Source organism: Pristiophorus japonicus, chromosome 30 (assembly GCF_044704955.1).
Source record: "Pristiophorus japonicus isolate sPriJap1 chromosome 30, sPriJap1.hap1, whole genome shotgun sequence".
Classification (NCBI taxonomy): Eukaryota; Metazoa; Chordata; class Chondrichthyes; family Pristiophoridae; genus Pristiophorus; species Pristiophorus japonicus.
In genome coordinates, this window is record NC_092006.1 from 11397583 (window position 1) to 11410577 (window position 12995).

The 12995-nt window shown below is 53.4% G+C and overlaps 2 protein-coding genes across 2 annotated transcripts in view; one reads left to right on the forward strand and one right to left on the reverse strand.

Annotated features, from left to right (window-relative positions):
• The window catches only part of LOC139240216 (multiple epidermal growth factor-like domains protein 10), a 232263-nt gene that overhangs the window by 196579 nt on the left and 22689 nt on the right, over positions 1-12995 (reverse strand). The window lies entirely within an intron of this gene.
• LOC139240116 (aminopeptidase Ey-like) overlaps positions 514-12995 on the forward strand; it is a 201975-nt gene continuing 189493 nt past the window's right edge. Inside the window, exons 1-3 of the mRNA XM_070868492.1 lie at positions 514-633; positions 4367-4562; positions 5917-6147. Coding sequence (XP_070724593.1) covers positions 514-633; positions 4367-4562; positions 5917-6147 — 547 coding nt within the window. The remainder of the gene's footprint in view (positions 634-4366; positions 4563-5916; positions 6148-12995) is intronic.

The following is a 12995-nucleotide window of genomic DNA, read 5'->3' on the forward strand; positions in this document are numbered from 1 at the left end:
AGGAGGCAGAAGTGTACGGGGTGCACACCTTCACCACAAAATGTCCACCGATCATGTTAAAAGTTGAACTGAACGGAATTCCAGTATCCATGGAACTGGACACGGGTGCAAGTCAGTCTATGAGCAAAAAGGCCCTCGAGAGGCTGTGGTGCAACAAGGCACAAAGGCCCAAGCTGAGCCCTATTCATATCAAGCTGAGAACTTACACTAAAGAGCTGATCCCTGTAATTGGCAGTGCAGCAGTAAAAGTCTCCTATGCACGAACTCCCACTATGGATTGTATCAGGAGATGGCCCCACACTGTTCGGCAGAAGCTGGCTGGGAAGAATCTGCTGAAACTGGGACAACATCCGAGCGCTTTCATCTGTTGCCGACGCCTCATGTGCCCAGGTTCTGAGCAGGTTTCCGCTGTTGTTTGAGCCAGGCATCGGAAATTTCTCTGGGGCAAAGGTGCAGATCCACTTGGTTCCCGGTACACGGCCCATCCACCACAAGGCACGTGCGGTACCACACATGATGCGAGATAAAGTGGAGATCGAGCTGGACAGGCTGCAACGACAGGGTATCATCGCACCGACTGAGTTCAACGAGTGGGCCAGTCCGATTGTTCCGGTTCTCAAGGGCGATGGCATGGTCAGAATTTGTGGGGACTATAAAGTAACGATTAACCGTTTTTCGCTGCAGGACCAGTACCCGCTACCAAAGGCAGACGACCTATTTGCGACACTGGCAGGAGGGAAACCGTTCACCAAGCTGGACCTGACCTCGGCCTACATGACGCAGGAGCTGGCGGTATCTTCGAAAGGCCTCACCTGCATCAACACGCACAAAGGTCTGTTCATCTACAATAGATGCCCGTTTGGGATTCGATCGGCCGCGGCTATTTTTCAAAGGAACATGGAGAGTCTGCTAAAGTCGGTTCTGCGCACCGTGGTTTTCCAGGACAACATATTGATCAGAGGCCGGGACACCATCGAACACTTGCAGAACCTGGAAGAGGTTCTAAGTCGGCTAGATCATGTGGGACTCAGGTTGAAACGCTCGAAGTGTGTTTTCCTGGCGCCAGGGGTTGAGTTCTTCGGGAGAAGAATCGCGGCAGACGGCATCAGACCCACCGACACCAAGATGGAGGCCATCAAGAACGATTCAAGACCACAGAACGTGATGGAGCTGCGGTCATTCCTGGGACTCCTCAATTATTTTGTTAATTTCCTACCCGGGTTAAGCACCTTGCTAGAACCTCTACATGTTGCTACGCAAGGGAGATGACTGGGTATGGGGGAAATCACAAGAGACAGCTTTTGAGAAAGCCAGAAATCTGTTATGTTCCAACAAACAGACCCATGTAAACGGTTAGTGCTAGCTTGCGATGCGTCTTCGTACGGGGTCGGGTGTGTGTTACAACAAGCAAACGAATCAGGAACAGTGCAACCGGTCGCTTATGCGTCCAGGAGTGTGTCCAAGGCCGAAAGGGCCTACAGCATGATTGAAAAGAAGCTCTGGCGTGCGTTTATGGGATGAAAAAAATGCACCAGTATCTGTTTGGGCTTAAGTTCAAGTTAGAAACTGATCATAAGCCGCTCATATCGTTATTCTCAGAGAGAAAAGGTATTAATACCAATGCCTCTGCTCGCATCCAAAGATGGACGTCACGCTGTCTGCCTATAACTATGTAATTCGCCACAGGCCAGGCACAGAGAACTGCGCTGATGCTCTCAGTCTGCGACCATTGCCCACCACCGGGGTGGAAATGGCACAGCCTGCAGACTTGCTCTTGGTGATGGATGCATTTGAAAACGAAAAGTCACCCGTTACGGCCCGCCAGATCAGGACCTGGACCAGCCAGGATCCTTTACTGTCCCTTGTCAAAAACTGTGTCCTCCATGGGAGCTGGTCCAGTGTCCCAGTGGAGATGCAGGAAGAGATCAAGCCGTTCCAGCGGCACAAAGATGAAATGTCCATACAGACGGACTGTCTTTTGTGGGGTAACCGCGTGGTTTTGCCGAAGAAAGGCAGGGAAACGTTCATACGCGACGACACAGTACCCACCCAGGTAGAGTAATGATGAAAGCTATAGCCAGATCCCATGTGTGGTGGCCCGGCATCGACTCAGATTTGGAGTCTTGCGTGCGCCAATGCAACACTTGCTCTCAACTGAGCAATGCACCCAGAGAGCCACCGCTAAGTTTGTGGTCATGGCCCTCCAAGCCATGGTCTAGGATCCACATTGACTTCGCTGGCCCATTTCTGGGCAAAATGTTCTTGGTTGTTGTGGATGCTTATTCAAAATGGATTGAGTGTGTAATAATGTCTGTAAGCATGTCCACTGCCACCATCGAAAACCTACGAGCCATGTTTGCCACGCCTGATGTCCTTGTCAGCGACAATGGGCCGTGTTTCACCAGCGCTGAATTCAAGGAATTCCTGACCCGCAATGGGATCAAGCAAGTCACATCTGCCCCGTTCAAGCCCGCATCTAACGGCCAGGCAGAACGGGCAGTCCAAACCATCAAGCAAAGCTTGAAATGCGTGTCGGAAGGCTCCCTGCAGACCCGCCTGTCCCGAGTCCTGCTCAGCTACCGCACAAGACCCCACTCGCTCACCGGGGTTCCCCCTGCCGAACTGCTCATGAAAAGGGCGCTCAAAACAAGGCTCTCTTTTGTCCACCCTGATCTCCATGATCATGTCGAGGGCAGGCGGCATCAACAAAGCGTGTACCATGATCGCGCAAATTTGTCACGCGATATTGAAGTCAATGACCCTGTATTTGTATTCAACTATGGACATGGTCCCAAATGGCTCGCTGGCACTGTCGTAGCCAAAGAAGGGAGCGGGGTGTTTCAGGTCAAACTTGCAAATGGACTAACTTGCAGAAAGCATTTGGACCAAACCAAACTGCGATTCACAGACAGCCACGAGCAACCTGAAGAGGACACCACCAACTTCGACCCTCGATGCACACACAAGTGGCAACTGATATCACGTTGACCACGAAGCTGAACTAACCACCCCCAGCAGCCCAGCAAGGTCAGCTGCACAGCAGCCCAGCGAAGGCCCCACCAACTCACCTGCACCTGTGTTTGTACCGAGACGATCGACTAGGGAGCGGAAAGCCCCAGATCGTCTCACCCTGTAAATACTATTGACTTTGGGGGGGACCGATGTTATGTATGCAATACCTTGTAACCAGCATTCTACCGCCACCAGAGGGCGCATCTGTTGGAGTCCCAAGGGATGCCAGCATCCCTTGGGAGCACTGTATATAAGCAAGCCTCCCATGCTGTGCCAGCACTCTGGAGTCAGAATAAAGAGACTAAGGTCACAATTACTCAAGTCTACTGTACTAAGCCACATTGCTTTATTTGAGACATAACAGAAGTGACCGACCAAGGGTCAACCAGACAGAGCCCACATAGAGCTAAGCCCAGAACACAGTCAATGCAGAGGCGATTTGCGCTGAGGGCTCAGGGGGGGGAGTGATGTCATGTATCCTACATGGCTACTGTTGGTACTATCACAAGGTGTGCCACCAGAGGGCACTGCAGTGGGAGACTTGTAGGTTACCTGTACAGGTGTGCCTGGCCGAGTATAAAAGGCAGGCCACCAGGTGTGATCCTCACTCTGGGGTTAACGAATAAAGGACTAAGGTCACTACAGTTCACGTACAACACACTGCCTCATGGAGTCATTACTAGAGCAGTTAAGTACACAACAGTTTCCTCTGCCCACCTTGGGCTCGTTTGCCATGAAGGAGTTCCGAGTAGAGCGCTCGCTTTGGGAGTCTCGTGTCGGGGCATGCGAACAATGTGGCCCTGCCCAGCGGAGCTGGTCGAGTGTGGTCAGTGCTTCGACGCTGGGGATGTTGGACTGATCTGTCATGTATGTACTTTTGGGATCACTAGCCACTAGATGGCGTCACTGTTGGAGGCCATTGGGCTGCACGCACATGTGTGCATGCACGTGGGTGCAGCCCAAGTATAAAAGGCCAGCCATTTTGTATATTAGTCACTTTGGGCCTTAATAAAGCAGAGCCGAGGTCATACCTCTTGTAGTTACACAGTACTCAGTCTAACAGTTATTGCATACACAACATTTGGCGACGAGGCAACAAGAACCTTTGCATGCAAAAATGAGCACAATTGGATTGTTGGAGCGATTTGTGGAAGGAGAAGATTGGGCAGACTTTGTGAGCCGTTTGAGCCAGTTCTTTGTGGCCAACAAAATGGAGGAGGTCGGTGACGCAGATCGGCGCCGGGCGCTGTTCCTCACGGTTTGTGGTCCAAAAATTGATGGTCTGATAAAGAATCTACTCCTGCCTGTGAGTCCAACAGAGAAGACGTATGAAGAGTTGTGTACACTGGCACAGGACCACCTTAAGCCAGACGAAGGCATCATCCTCTCGAGATACAGCCTTTACACTCACATTCGCTCAGAGGGCCAGAATGCGGCGGAATTCATTGCCGACCTGAGACGTCTAGCGGGACCGTGTAAGTTCGGGGCCGTGTTGGCAGACGTGCTGCGGGACTTCTTTGTAATCGGCATCAACCGCGAGGTGATCCTGCGTAAACTACCGGCGGTGGAGACGCTGGACTTGAACAGGGCCATGACGATCGCTCAGTCATGCATGACGACGGATAGAAGTCTAAAGCAGATATCAGTGAAAAATCGAAACTCGGCAAGTACTGTAAATGTGATTGGTTCGGCGTTCGGCACATGGCAGGGCCTACCCGACTGCAAAACCTGTGGCTGCCCAAAGTCCGCCAGCGGGAATGTATCCGATTTCTCCGTGTTGGCGTTGTGGAGGTAATCACTGGCACCAGCAGTGCAGATTTAAGCAATATAGCTGCAAAGGCTGTCTGAGAGTGGGGCATCTCCGGCGCAAGTGTCCGCAGGTGAGCAAGCGTGCTGCGACACACCATGTGGAGGATGATGGTCAGACTAGCGGGATCCGAATACACAATCCGAGATACCAGAGGCAGAAGTGTATGCACTGTACTCGTTCCTAACTAAGAGCAAACCGATAATGACCAACGTGAAATTTAATGGGGCATCGGTATCGATGGAACTGGGCACGGGGGCGAGTCAATCGATAATGAGCCAGAGGGCATTCGACAAGCTGTGGGATACTAAGGCTATGAGGCTCAGGCTGAGTCCAGTCAATGCCAAGTTGCGCACATACACAAAAAAACTCATAATGGTGATTGGCAGTGCCACAATTAAAATGCCGGTGCGGTTCACGAGTTACCGCTATGGGTTGTCCCAGGCAATGGCCCAACGCTGTTCAGCAGGAACTGGCTTGAAAAAATCAGATGCGATTGGAATGACATCAAGGTGTTGTCGTCGGAGGAAGATACATGTGCCCAAGTATTGATCAAGTTCCCCTCGCTGTTTGAACCAGGCATCGGCAACTTCACGGGAGCCAAGTTGCAGATCCACGTGGACTCAGATACGAGACCCATCCATCATAAAGCTCGGGCAGTTCCATATATGATGAGGGAGAAGGTCGGAATCGAACTGGACAGACTCCAGCGTGAAGGGATCATATCACAGATTGAAATGAATGAATGGGCCAGCCCCATTGTTCCTGTGCTGAAAAGTGATGGCACAGTCAGAATCTGTGGAGACTACAAGGTTACAATCAACAGGGTTTCAAAACAGGATCAGTACCCATTACCAAAGGCTGATGACTTGTTTGCAACTCTAGCCGGGGGGAAGTAATTCACCAAACTGGACTTGACTTCGGCCTACATGACACAGGAGCTGGTCGAGACGCTGAAGAGACTTATGTGCATCAACACGCATAAAGGACTGTTTATTTATCACAGGTGCCCTTTTGGAGTTTGCTTGCTGCAGCAATATTTCAGAGGAACATGGAGAGTCTACTGAAGTCCATTCCCAGAACTGTTGTGTTCCAAGATGACATCCTGATCACCGGTCGTGACTCCGAGGAACATCTGAACAACCTGGGAGAAGCTCTACATCGTTTGGACAAAGTGGGACTCAGACTGAAACGCTCGAAGTGCATCTTCATGGCACCAGAGGTCGAATTCCTGGGGTGGAAACTTGTTGCTGACAACATCAGGCCCACAGACCCGAAAACCAAGACCATCAAGAATGCACCCAAGCCGCAGAATGTGACGGAGCTGCGTTCGTTCCTGGGTCTACTCAACTACTTCGATAACTTCCTACCTAAATTGAGCACCTCTTTAGAACCACTGCACATGCTGCTAAGAAAAGGCGACAACTGGGTGTGGGGTGCGTCTCAAGACAGAGCTTTTGAGAAAGCCACTAATCTGCTTTGCTCTAACAAGCTGCTTGTACATTATGATCCATGCAAACGTTTAGTATTGGCCTGTGGTGCTTCATCATATGGAATTGGTTGCACACTCCAACAAGCTAATGAGTCGGGTAAACTTCAACCAGTCGCGTATGCTTCAAAAAGTTTGTCTAAAGCGGAAAGAGCCTACAGCATGGCAGAGAAAGAAGCACTAGCCTGTGTGTATGGGGTTAAAAAGATGCATCAGTACCTGTTTGGTCTTCAGTTTGAACTGGAGACAGATTACAAGCCGCTCATTTGACCTGGCACCGAGAATTGTGCCGATGCTTTGAGCCGTCTGCCGTTGCCCACAGCGGAGGTGGAAACGCCACAGCCAGCGGACCTATTGTTAGTTATGGATGCTTTTGAGAGTGAAGGAACCCCTGTCGCGGCTCAACAAGTTAAGACCTGGACCAGCCAGGACCCGATTTTATCGGTGATGAAGAGTTGCATCCTCAAAGGTGATTGGTCTGCCATACCCAAGCAACTGTGCGAGGAGACCAAACCTTACATTCGTCGCAAAGACGAACTGTCTATTCAGTCGGATTATATACTGTGGGGCAATCGTGTTGTTATACCCAAGAAAGGGAGAGAGAAATTTGTACGTGAGCTACATAGCACACATCCCGGCATTGTAATGATGAAAGCCATCGCCAGATCTCATTATGGTGGTCGGGAATTGACTCTGAGCTGGAATCATGTGTGCATGAGTGCAGCACTTACATGCAACGCGGCAAAGTACCAGCGGAATCGCCGCTGAGTCTGTGGTCGTGGCCGTCTAAACCATGGTCCAGTATCCACGTGGACTTTGCAGGTCCCTTCCTGGGGAAGATGTTTTTAGTTGTGGTGGATGCATATTCGAAGTGGACAGAGAGTATAATCATGTCATTCAGCACATCCACAGCTTCCATTGAGAATCTCAGTGTCATCTTCACGACACATGGTCTGCCTGACATCGTTGTTAGTGACAACGGATCGTGTTTCACCAGTCAGGAGTTCATGAAGCTCAATGGTATCAAACATGTAAGGTCAGCACTGTTCAAACCTGCATCCAATGGGCAAGCAGAACGTGCTGAACAAATCATAAAGCAGAGTATGAAGTGAGTAACCCAAGGGTCACTGCAGACCTCCTGTCCTGCATACTGCTTAGTTACAGGACAAGACCACACACGCTTACCAGGGTCTCGCCTGCTGAACTAATGAAGAGAGGTCTTAAGACCAAGCTATCTCTTGTACACCCTGACTTGAACAATCATGTTGAATATAGAAGGCAAAGTCAGCAAGAATATCACGATCGCGCAGCTGTGTCACATGATATTTCTGTAAATGATCCTGTCTGTATATGTTCTGAATTATGGTCAGGGTCCCAAGTGGATCGCTGTTACTGTCATGGCCAAGGAGGAAAACAGAGTATTTATTGTCAAGCTCAAAAATGGGCAAACATGCAGGAAACATATGGATCAGACAAAGCTGTGGCACACAGACGAACTGGAACAGTCGGAGGAAGAGACAAATGACAACCAACCAACCTACCCCCAGTCATCAGAGGACTCAGTGGTCATCAGTGAATCGGGACTTTCAATCGCTGACATGTTCAATGAAAATGGACTTTCAATCCCTGACATGGCCATTGCCACTCCCATCAGGTCAGTCACCCAGCCACCAGTCACAACAGACTCTGAACACTCACCCAAGGCTGGAGTTGAACTGAGACGGTCAACCCAGGACATAAACCACCGGACCGTCTCAATTTGTAAAAGACTGTGTTAATATCTCAGAGGGGAGCATTGTCATGTATGTACCTTTAGGATCACGAGCCACTAGATGGTGTCACTGTTGGAGGCCATTGGGCTGCACGCACGTGTCTCCCCTTGATCTTCTCTGCTCTAAAGAGAACAACCCCAGCTTCTCCAGTCTCTCCACGTCATTGAAGTCCCTTATCCCCAGGACCATTCTGGTCAATCTCCCTCCCCACCCTCTCCAATGCCTTGACATCCTCCCTCAAGTGTGCGATCCGCAAGATCCTGCAAAACCCCTGGGAGGACAGACGCACCAACGTTAGCGTCCTCGACCAGGCCAACATCCCCAGCATCGAAGCACTGACCACACTCGATCAGCTCCGCTGGTCAGGCCACATTGTTCGAATGCCCCAACACGAGACTCCCAAAGCAAGCGCTCTACTCAGAACTCCTTCACGGCAAACGAGCCAAAGGTGGGCAGAGGAAACGTTACAAGGACACCCTCAAAGTCTCCCTGATAAATTGCAACATCCCCAGACACCTGGGAGTCCCTGGCCAAAGACCAGTCCGCCCTAAGTGGAGGAAGTGCATCCGGGAGGGCGCTGAGCACCTCGAGTCTCGTCGCCGAGAGCGTGCAGAAACCAAGCGCAGGCAGCAGAAGGAGCGTGCGGCAAACCAGTCCCACCCTCCCCTTCCCGCAACCACTGTCTGTCCCACCTGTGACAGAGACTGTAATTCCCGTATTGGACTGTTCAGCCACCTAAGGACTCACTTTTAGAGTGGAAGCAAGTCTTCCTCGATTCCGAGGGACTGCCTATGATGGTGATGAAAGTGTGTGAGGCCCAGAATTGGCCACAATAATCCAGCTGGGGCCTAACAGGGCCTCTACACAATTTCCGAGTTTAATTTAATCCTTTTCTCCATTTCCTCCCTTTCTGTCCCCATCGATAATTAAAATCTCCCAGACCAGGACTTTTTCCCATTCCTACTCCTGTCTCTAATCTGTCTGCCGATTTCCTCTTCCATTTCCTGTACGCAGTCGACCCTATTAATGTAACAACCTCTTTATAGATTTGAACTTAAAAAAAAACCCTCATTCACGGGGACGAGTGCGTCACTGGCAAGACTATCATTTATTGTCCATCCCTAATTGCCCCTCGAGAAGGTGGTCGTGAGCCGATTCTGTTCGCTTAACCCACTTCAGAGGAGCAGTTAAGAGCGTGCTTTGGGAGTCTCGTGTCGGGGACATGCGGACCATGTGGTCCTGCCCAGCGGAGCTGGTCGAGTGTGGTCAGTGCTTCGATGCTGGGGATGTTGACCTGGTCGAGGACGCTAACGTTGGTGCGTCTGTCCTCCCAGGGGATTTGTAGGATCTTGCGGAGACATCGTTGGTGGTATTTCTCCAGCGACTTGAGGTGTCTACTGTACATGGTCCATGTCTCTGAGCCATACAGGAGGCGGGTATCACTACAGCCCTGTAGACCATGAGATTGGTGGCGAATTTGAGGGCCTGGTTTCACAGCAAACGAGCCAAAGGTGGGCAGAAGAAACGTTACAAGGGACCACCCTCAAAGCCTCCCTGATAAAGTGCAACATCCTCACCGACACCTGGGAGTCCCTGGCCCAAAGACCAGTCCGACCTAAGTGGAGGAAGTGCATCCGGGAGGGCGCTGAGCACCTCGAGTCTCGTCGCCGAGAGCGTGCAGAAACCAAGCGCAGGCAGCGGAAGGAGCGTGCGGCAAACCAGTCCCACCCTCCCCTTCCCTCAACCACTGTCTGTCCCACCTGTGACAGGGACTGTGGCTCTCGTATTGGGCTGTTCATTCATTTTAAGAGTGGAAGCAAGTCTTCCTCGCTTCTGAGGGACTGATGATGAGTTAAGAGCCAACCTCATGTGATGTGGGTCTGGAGTCACATATAGGCCCCAGACCGGGTAAGGACAGCAGGCTGCCTTCCCCTAAAGGTGTATCAGTGAACCATTGGGGGTGTTATGACAATCCCATAGCTTCTCGCTCATTTTTACCCAACTCTCCTCTTTACTTCCAGATTTTGTCAACTTTTTTCAAATTCTCAAACTGCCACAAGTGGGATTTAAAAGAAAGACGTGCATTTCTATAGCGCCTTTCATGACGTCCCAAAACGCTTTACAGCCAATTAAGTACTTTTGGAGCATAGTCACTGTTGTAATGTGCAAAACACGGCAGTCAATTTGCGCACAGCAAGCTCCCACGAACAGCAATGTGATAATGACCCAGATCATCTGTTTTAGTGATGTTGGTGAAGGATAAATATTGACCCCAGGACACCGGGGAGAACTCCCCCTGCTCTTCTTCCAATAGTGGTTGTGGGATCTTTTACGTCTTTTACTGAGAGACAGACGGGGCCTCGGTTTAATTTCACATCCGGAAGACGGCACCTCCGACAGTGCGGAACTCCCTCAGTACCGCCCCCCCGACAGTGCGGTACTCCCTTAGTACCGCCCCTCCGACAGTGCGGTGCTCCCTCAGTACTGTCCCTCTGACAGTGCAGCGCTCCCTCAGTACCGCCCCTCCGACAGTGCGGTGCTCCCTCAGTACTACCCCTCTGACAGCACAGTACGGTGCTCCCTCAGTACTATCCCTCCGTCAGCGCAGTATGGCGCTCCCTCTTGTACTGCCCCTCCGACAGTGCAGTGCGGCACTCCCTCAGTACTGCCCCTCCGCCAGCGCAGTGGGGCGCTCCCTCAGTACTGCCCCTCCGACAGTGCAGTGCGGCACTCCCTCAGTACTGCCCCTCCGACAGCGCAGTGCGGTGCTCCCTCAGTACTGCCCCTCCGACAGTGCAGTGCGGCACTCCCTCAGTACTGCCCCTCCGACAGCGCAGTGCGGTGCTCCCTCAGTACTGCCCCTCCGACAGTGCAGTACGGCGCTCCCTCAGTACTGCCCCTCCGACAGCGCAGTGCGGTGCTCCCTCAGTACTGCCCCTCCGACAGTGCAGTACGGCGCTCCCTCAGTACTGCCCCTCCGACAGTGCAGTGCGGCGCTCCCTCAGTACTGCCCCTCCGACAGTGCAGTGCGGCACTCCCTCAGTACTGCCCCTCCCACAGCGCAGTGCGGTGCTCCCTCAGTACTGCCCCTCCGACAGCGCAGTACGGTGCTCCCTCAGTACTGCCCCTCCCACAGCGCAGTACGGTGCTCCCTCAGTACTGCCCCTCCGACAGCGCAGTACGGTGCTCCCTCAGTACTGCCCCTCCCACAGCGCAGTACGGTGCTCCCTCAGTACTGCCCCTCCGACAGCGCAGTACGGTGCTCCCTCAGTACTGCCCCTCCCACAGCGCAGTGCGGTGCTCCCTCAGTACTGCCCCTCCGACAGTGCAGTGCGGCACTCCCTCAGTACTGCCCCTCCGACAGCACAGTGTGGTGCTCCCTCAGTACTGCCCCTCCCACAGCGCAGTGCGGCGCTCCCTCAGTACTGCCCCTCCGACAGTGCAGTACGGCGCTCCCTCAGTACTGCCCCTCCGACAGTGCAGTGCGGCACTCCCTCAGTACTGCCCCTCCGAAAGCGCATTGTGGCGCTCCCTCAGTACTGCCCCTCCGACAGCGCAGTGCGGTGCTCCCTCAGTACTGCCCCTCCGACAGCGCAGTACGGTGCTCCCTCAGCACTGCCCCTCCGACAGTGCAGTGGGGCGCTCCCTCAGCACTGCCCCTCCGACAACGCAGTGGGGTGCTCCCTCAGTACTGCCCCTCCGACAGCGCAGTACGGCGCTCCGTCAGTACTGCCCCTCCCACAGCGCAGTACGGTGCTCCCTCAGTACTGCCCCTCCCACAGCGCAGTACGGTGCTCCCTCAGTACTGCCCCTCCGACAGCGCAGTATGGCGCTCCCTCAGTACTGCCCCTCCCACAGCGCAGTACGGTGCTCCCTCAGTACTGCCCCTCCCACAGCGCAGTACGGTGCTCCCTCAGTACTGCCCCTCCCACAGCGCAGTACGGTGCTCCCTCAGTACTGCCCCTCCGACAGCGCAGTGGGACGCTCCCTCAGTACTGTCCCTCCGACAGCGCAGTACGGTGCTCCCTCAGTACTGCCCCTCCCACAGCGCAGTACGGCGCTCCCTCAGTACTGCCCCTCCCACAGCGCAGTACGGCGCTCCCTCAGTACTGCCCCTCCCACAGCGCAGTACGGCGCTCCCTCAGTACTGCCCCTCCGACAGCGCAGTATGGCGCTCCCTCAGTACTGCCCCTCCGACAGCGCAGTACGGTGCTCCCTCAGCACTGCCCCTCCGACAGCGCAGTATGGCGCTCCCTCAGTACTGCCCCTCCGACAGCGCAGTACGGTGCTCCCTCAGCACTGCCCCTCCGACAGCGCAGTATGGCGCTCCCTCAGTACTGCCCCTCCGACAGGGCAGTATGGCGCTCCCTCAGTACTGCCCCTCCGACAGCGCAGTATGGCGCTCCCTCAGTACTGCCCCTCCGACAGCGCAGTATGGCGCTCCCTCAGTACTGCCCCTCCGACAGCGCAGTATGGCGCTCCCTCAGTACTGCCCCTCCGACAGCGCAGTATGGCGCTCCCTCAGTACTGCCCCTCCGACAGCGCAGTATGGCGCTCCCTCAGTACTGCACTGGGAGTGTCGGCCTGGATTCTGCGCTCGAGCCTCTGGAGTGGGATTTGAACCCTCGACCTTCTGACTCAGAGAGAGAGTGCTGCCCACTGAGCCACGACTGAAACCTATGATGACTGGATCGCTCGCCCAGTATTACGCACTTCAAGACCCCAGAGCTCAAACTGGAGTGGCTTTTCCTGTATCACTTCTGTCTCGGAAGATCACCCCTCTCTTCAGCCTGCTTTCCCTCTTAAACCCATGTTCCCAACTCCGCCTCCTAACTTATCTTTTCTATCCCTCCGAAATACAGGCAACTCTCGACAATCCGCACCCGGATGCAACGGGAAAGCGTTGTAATGGCAT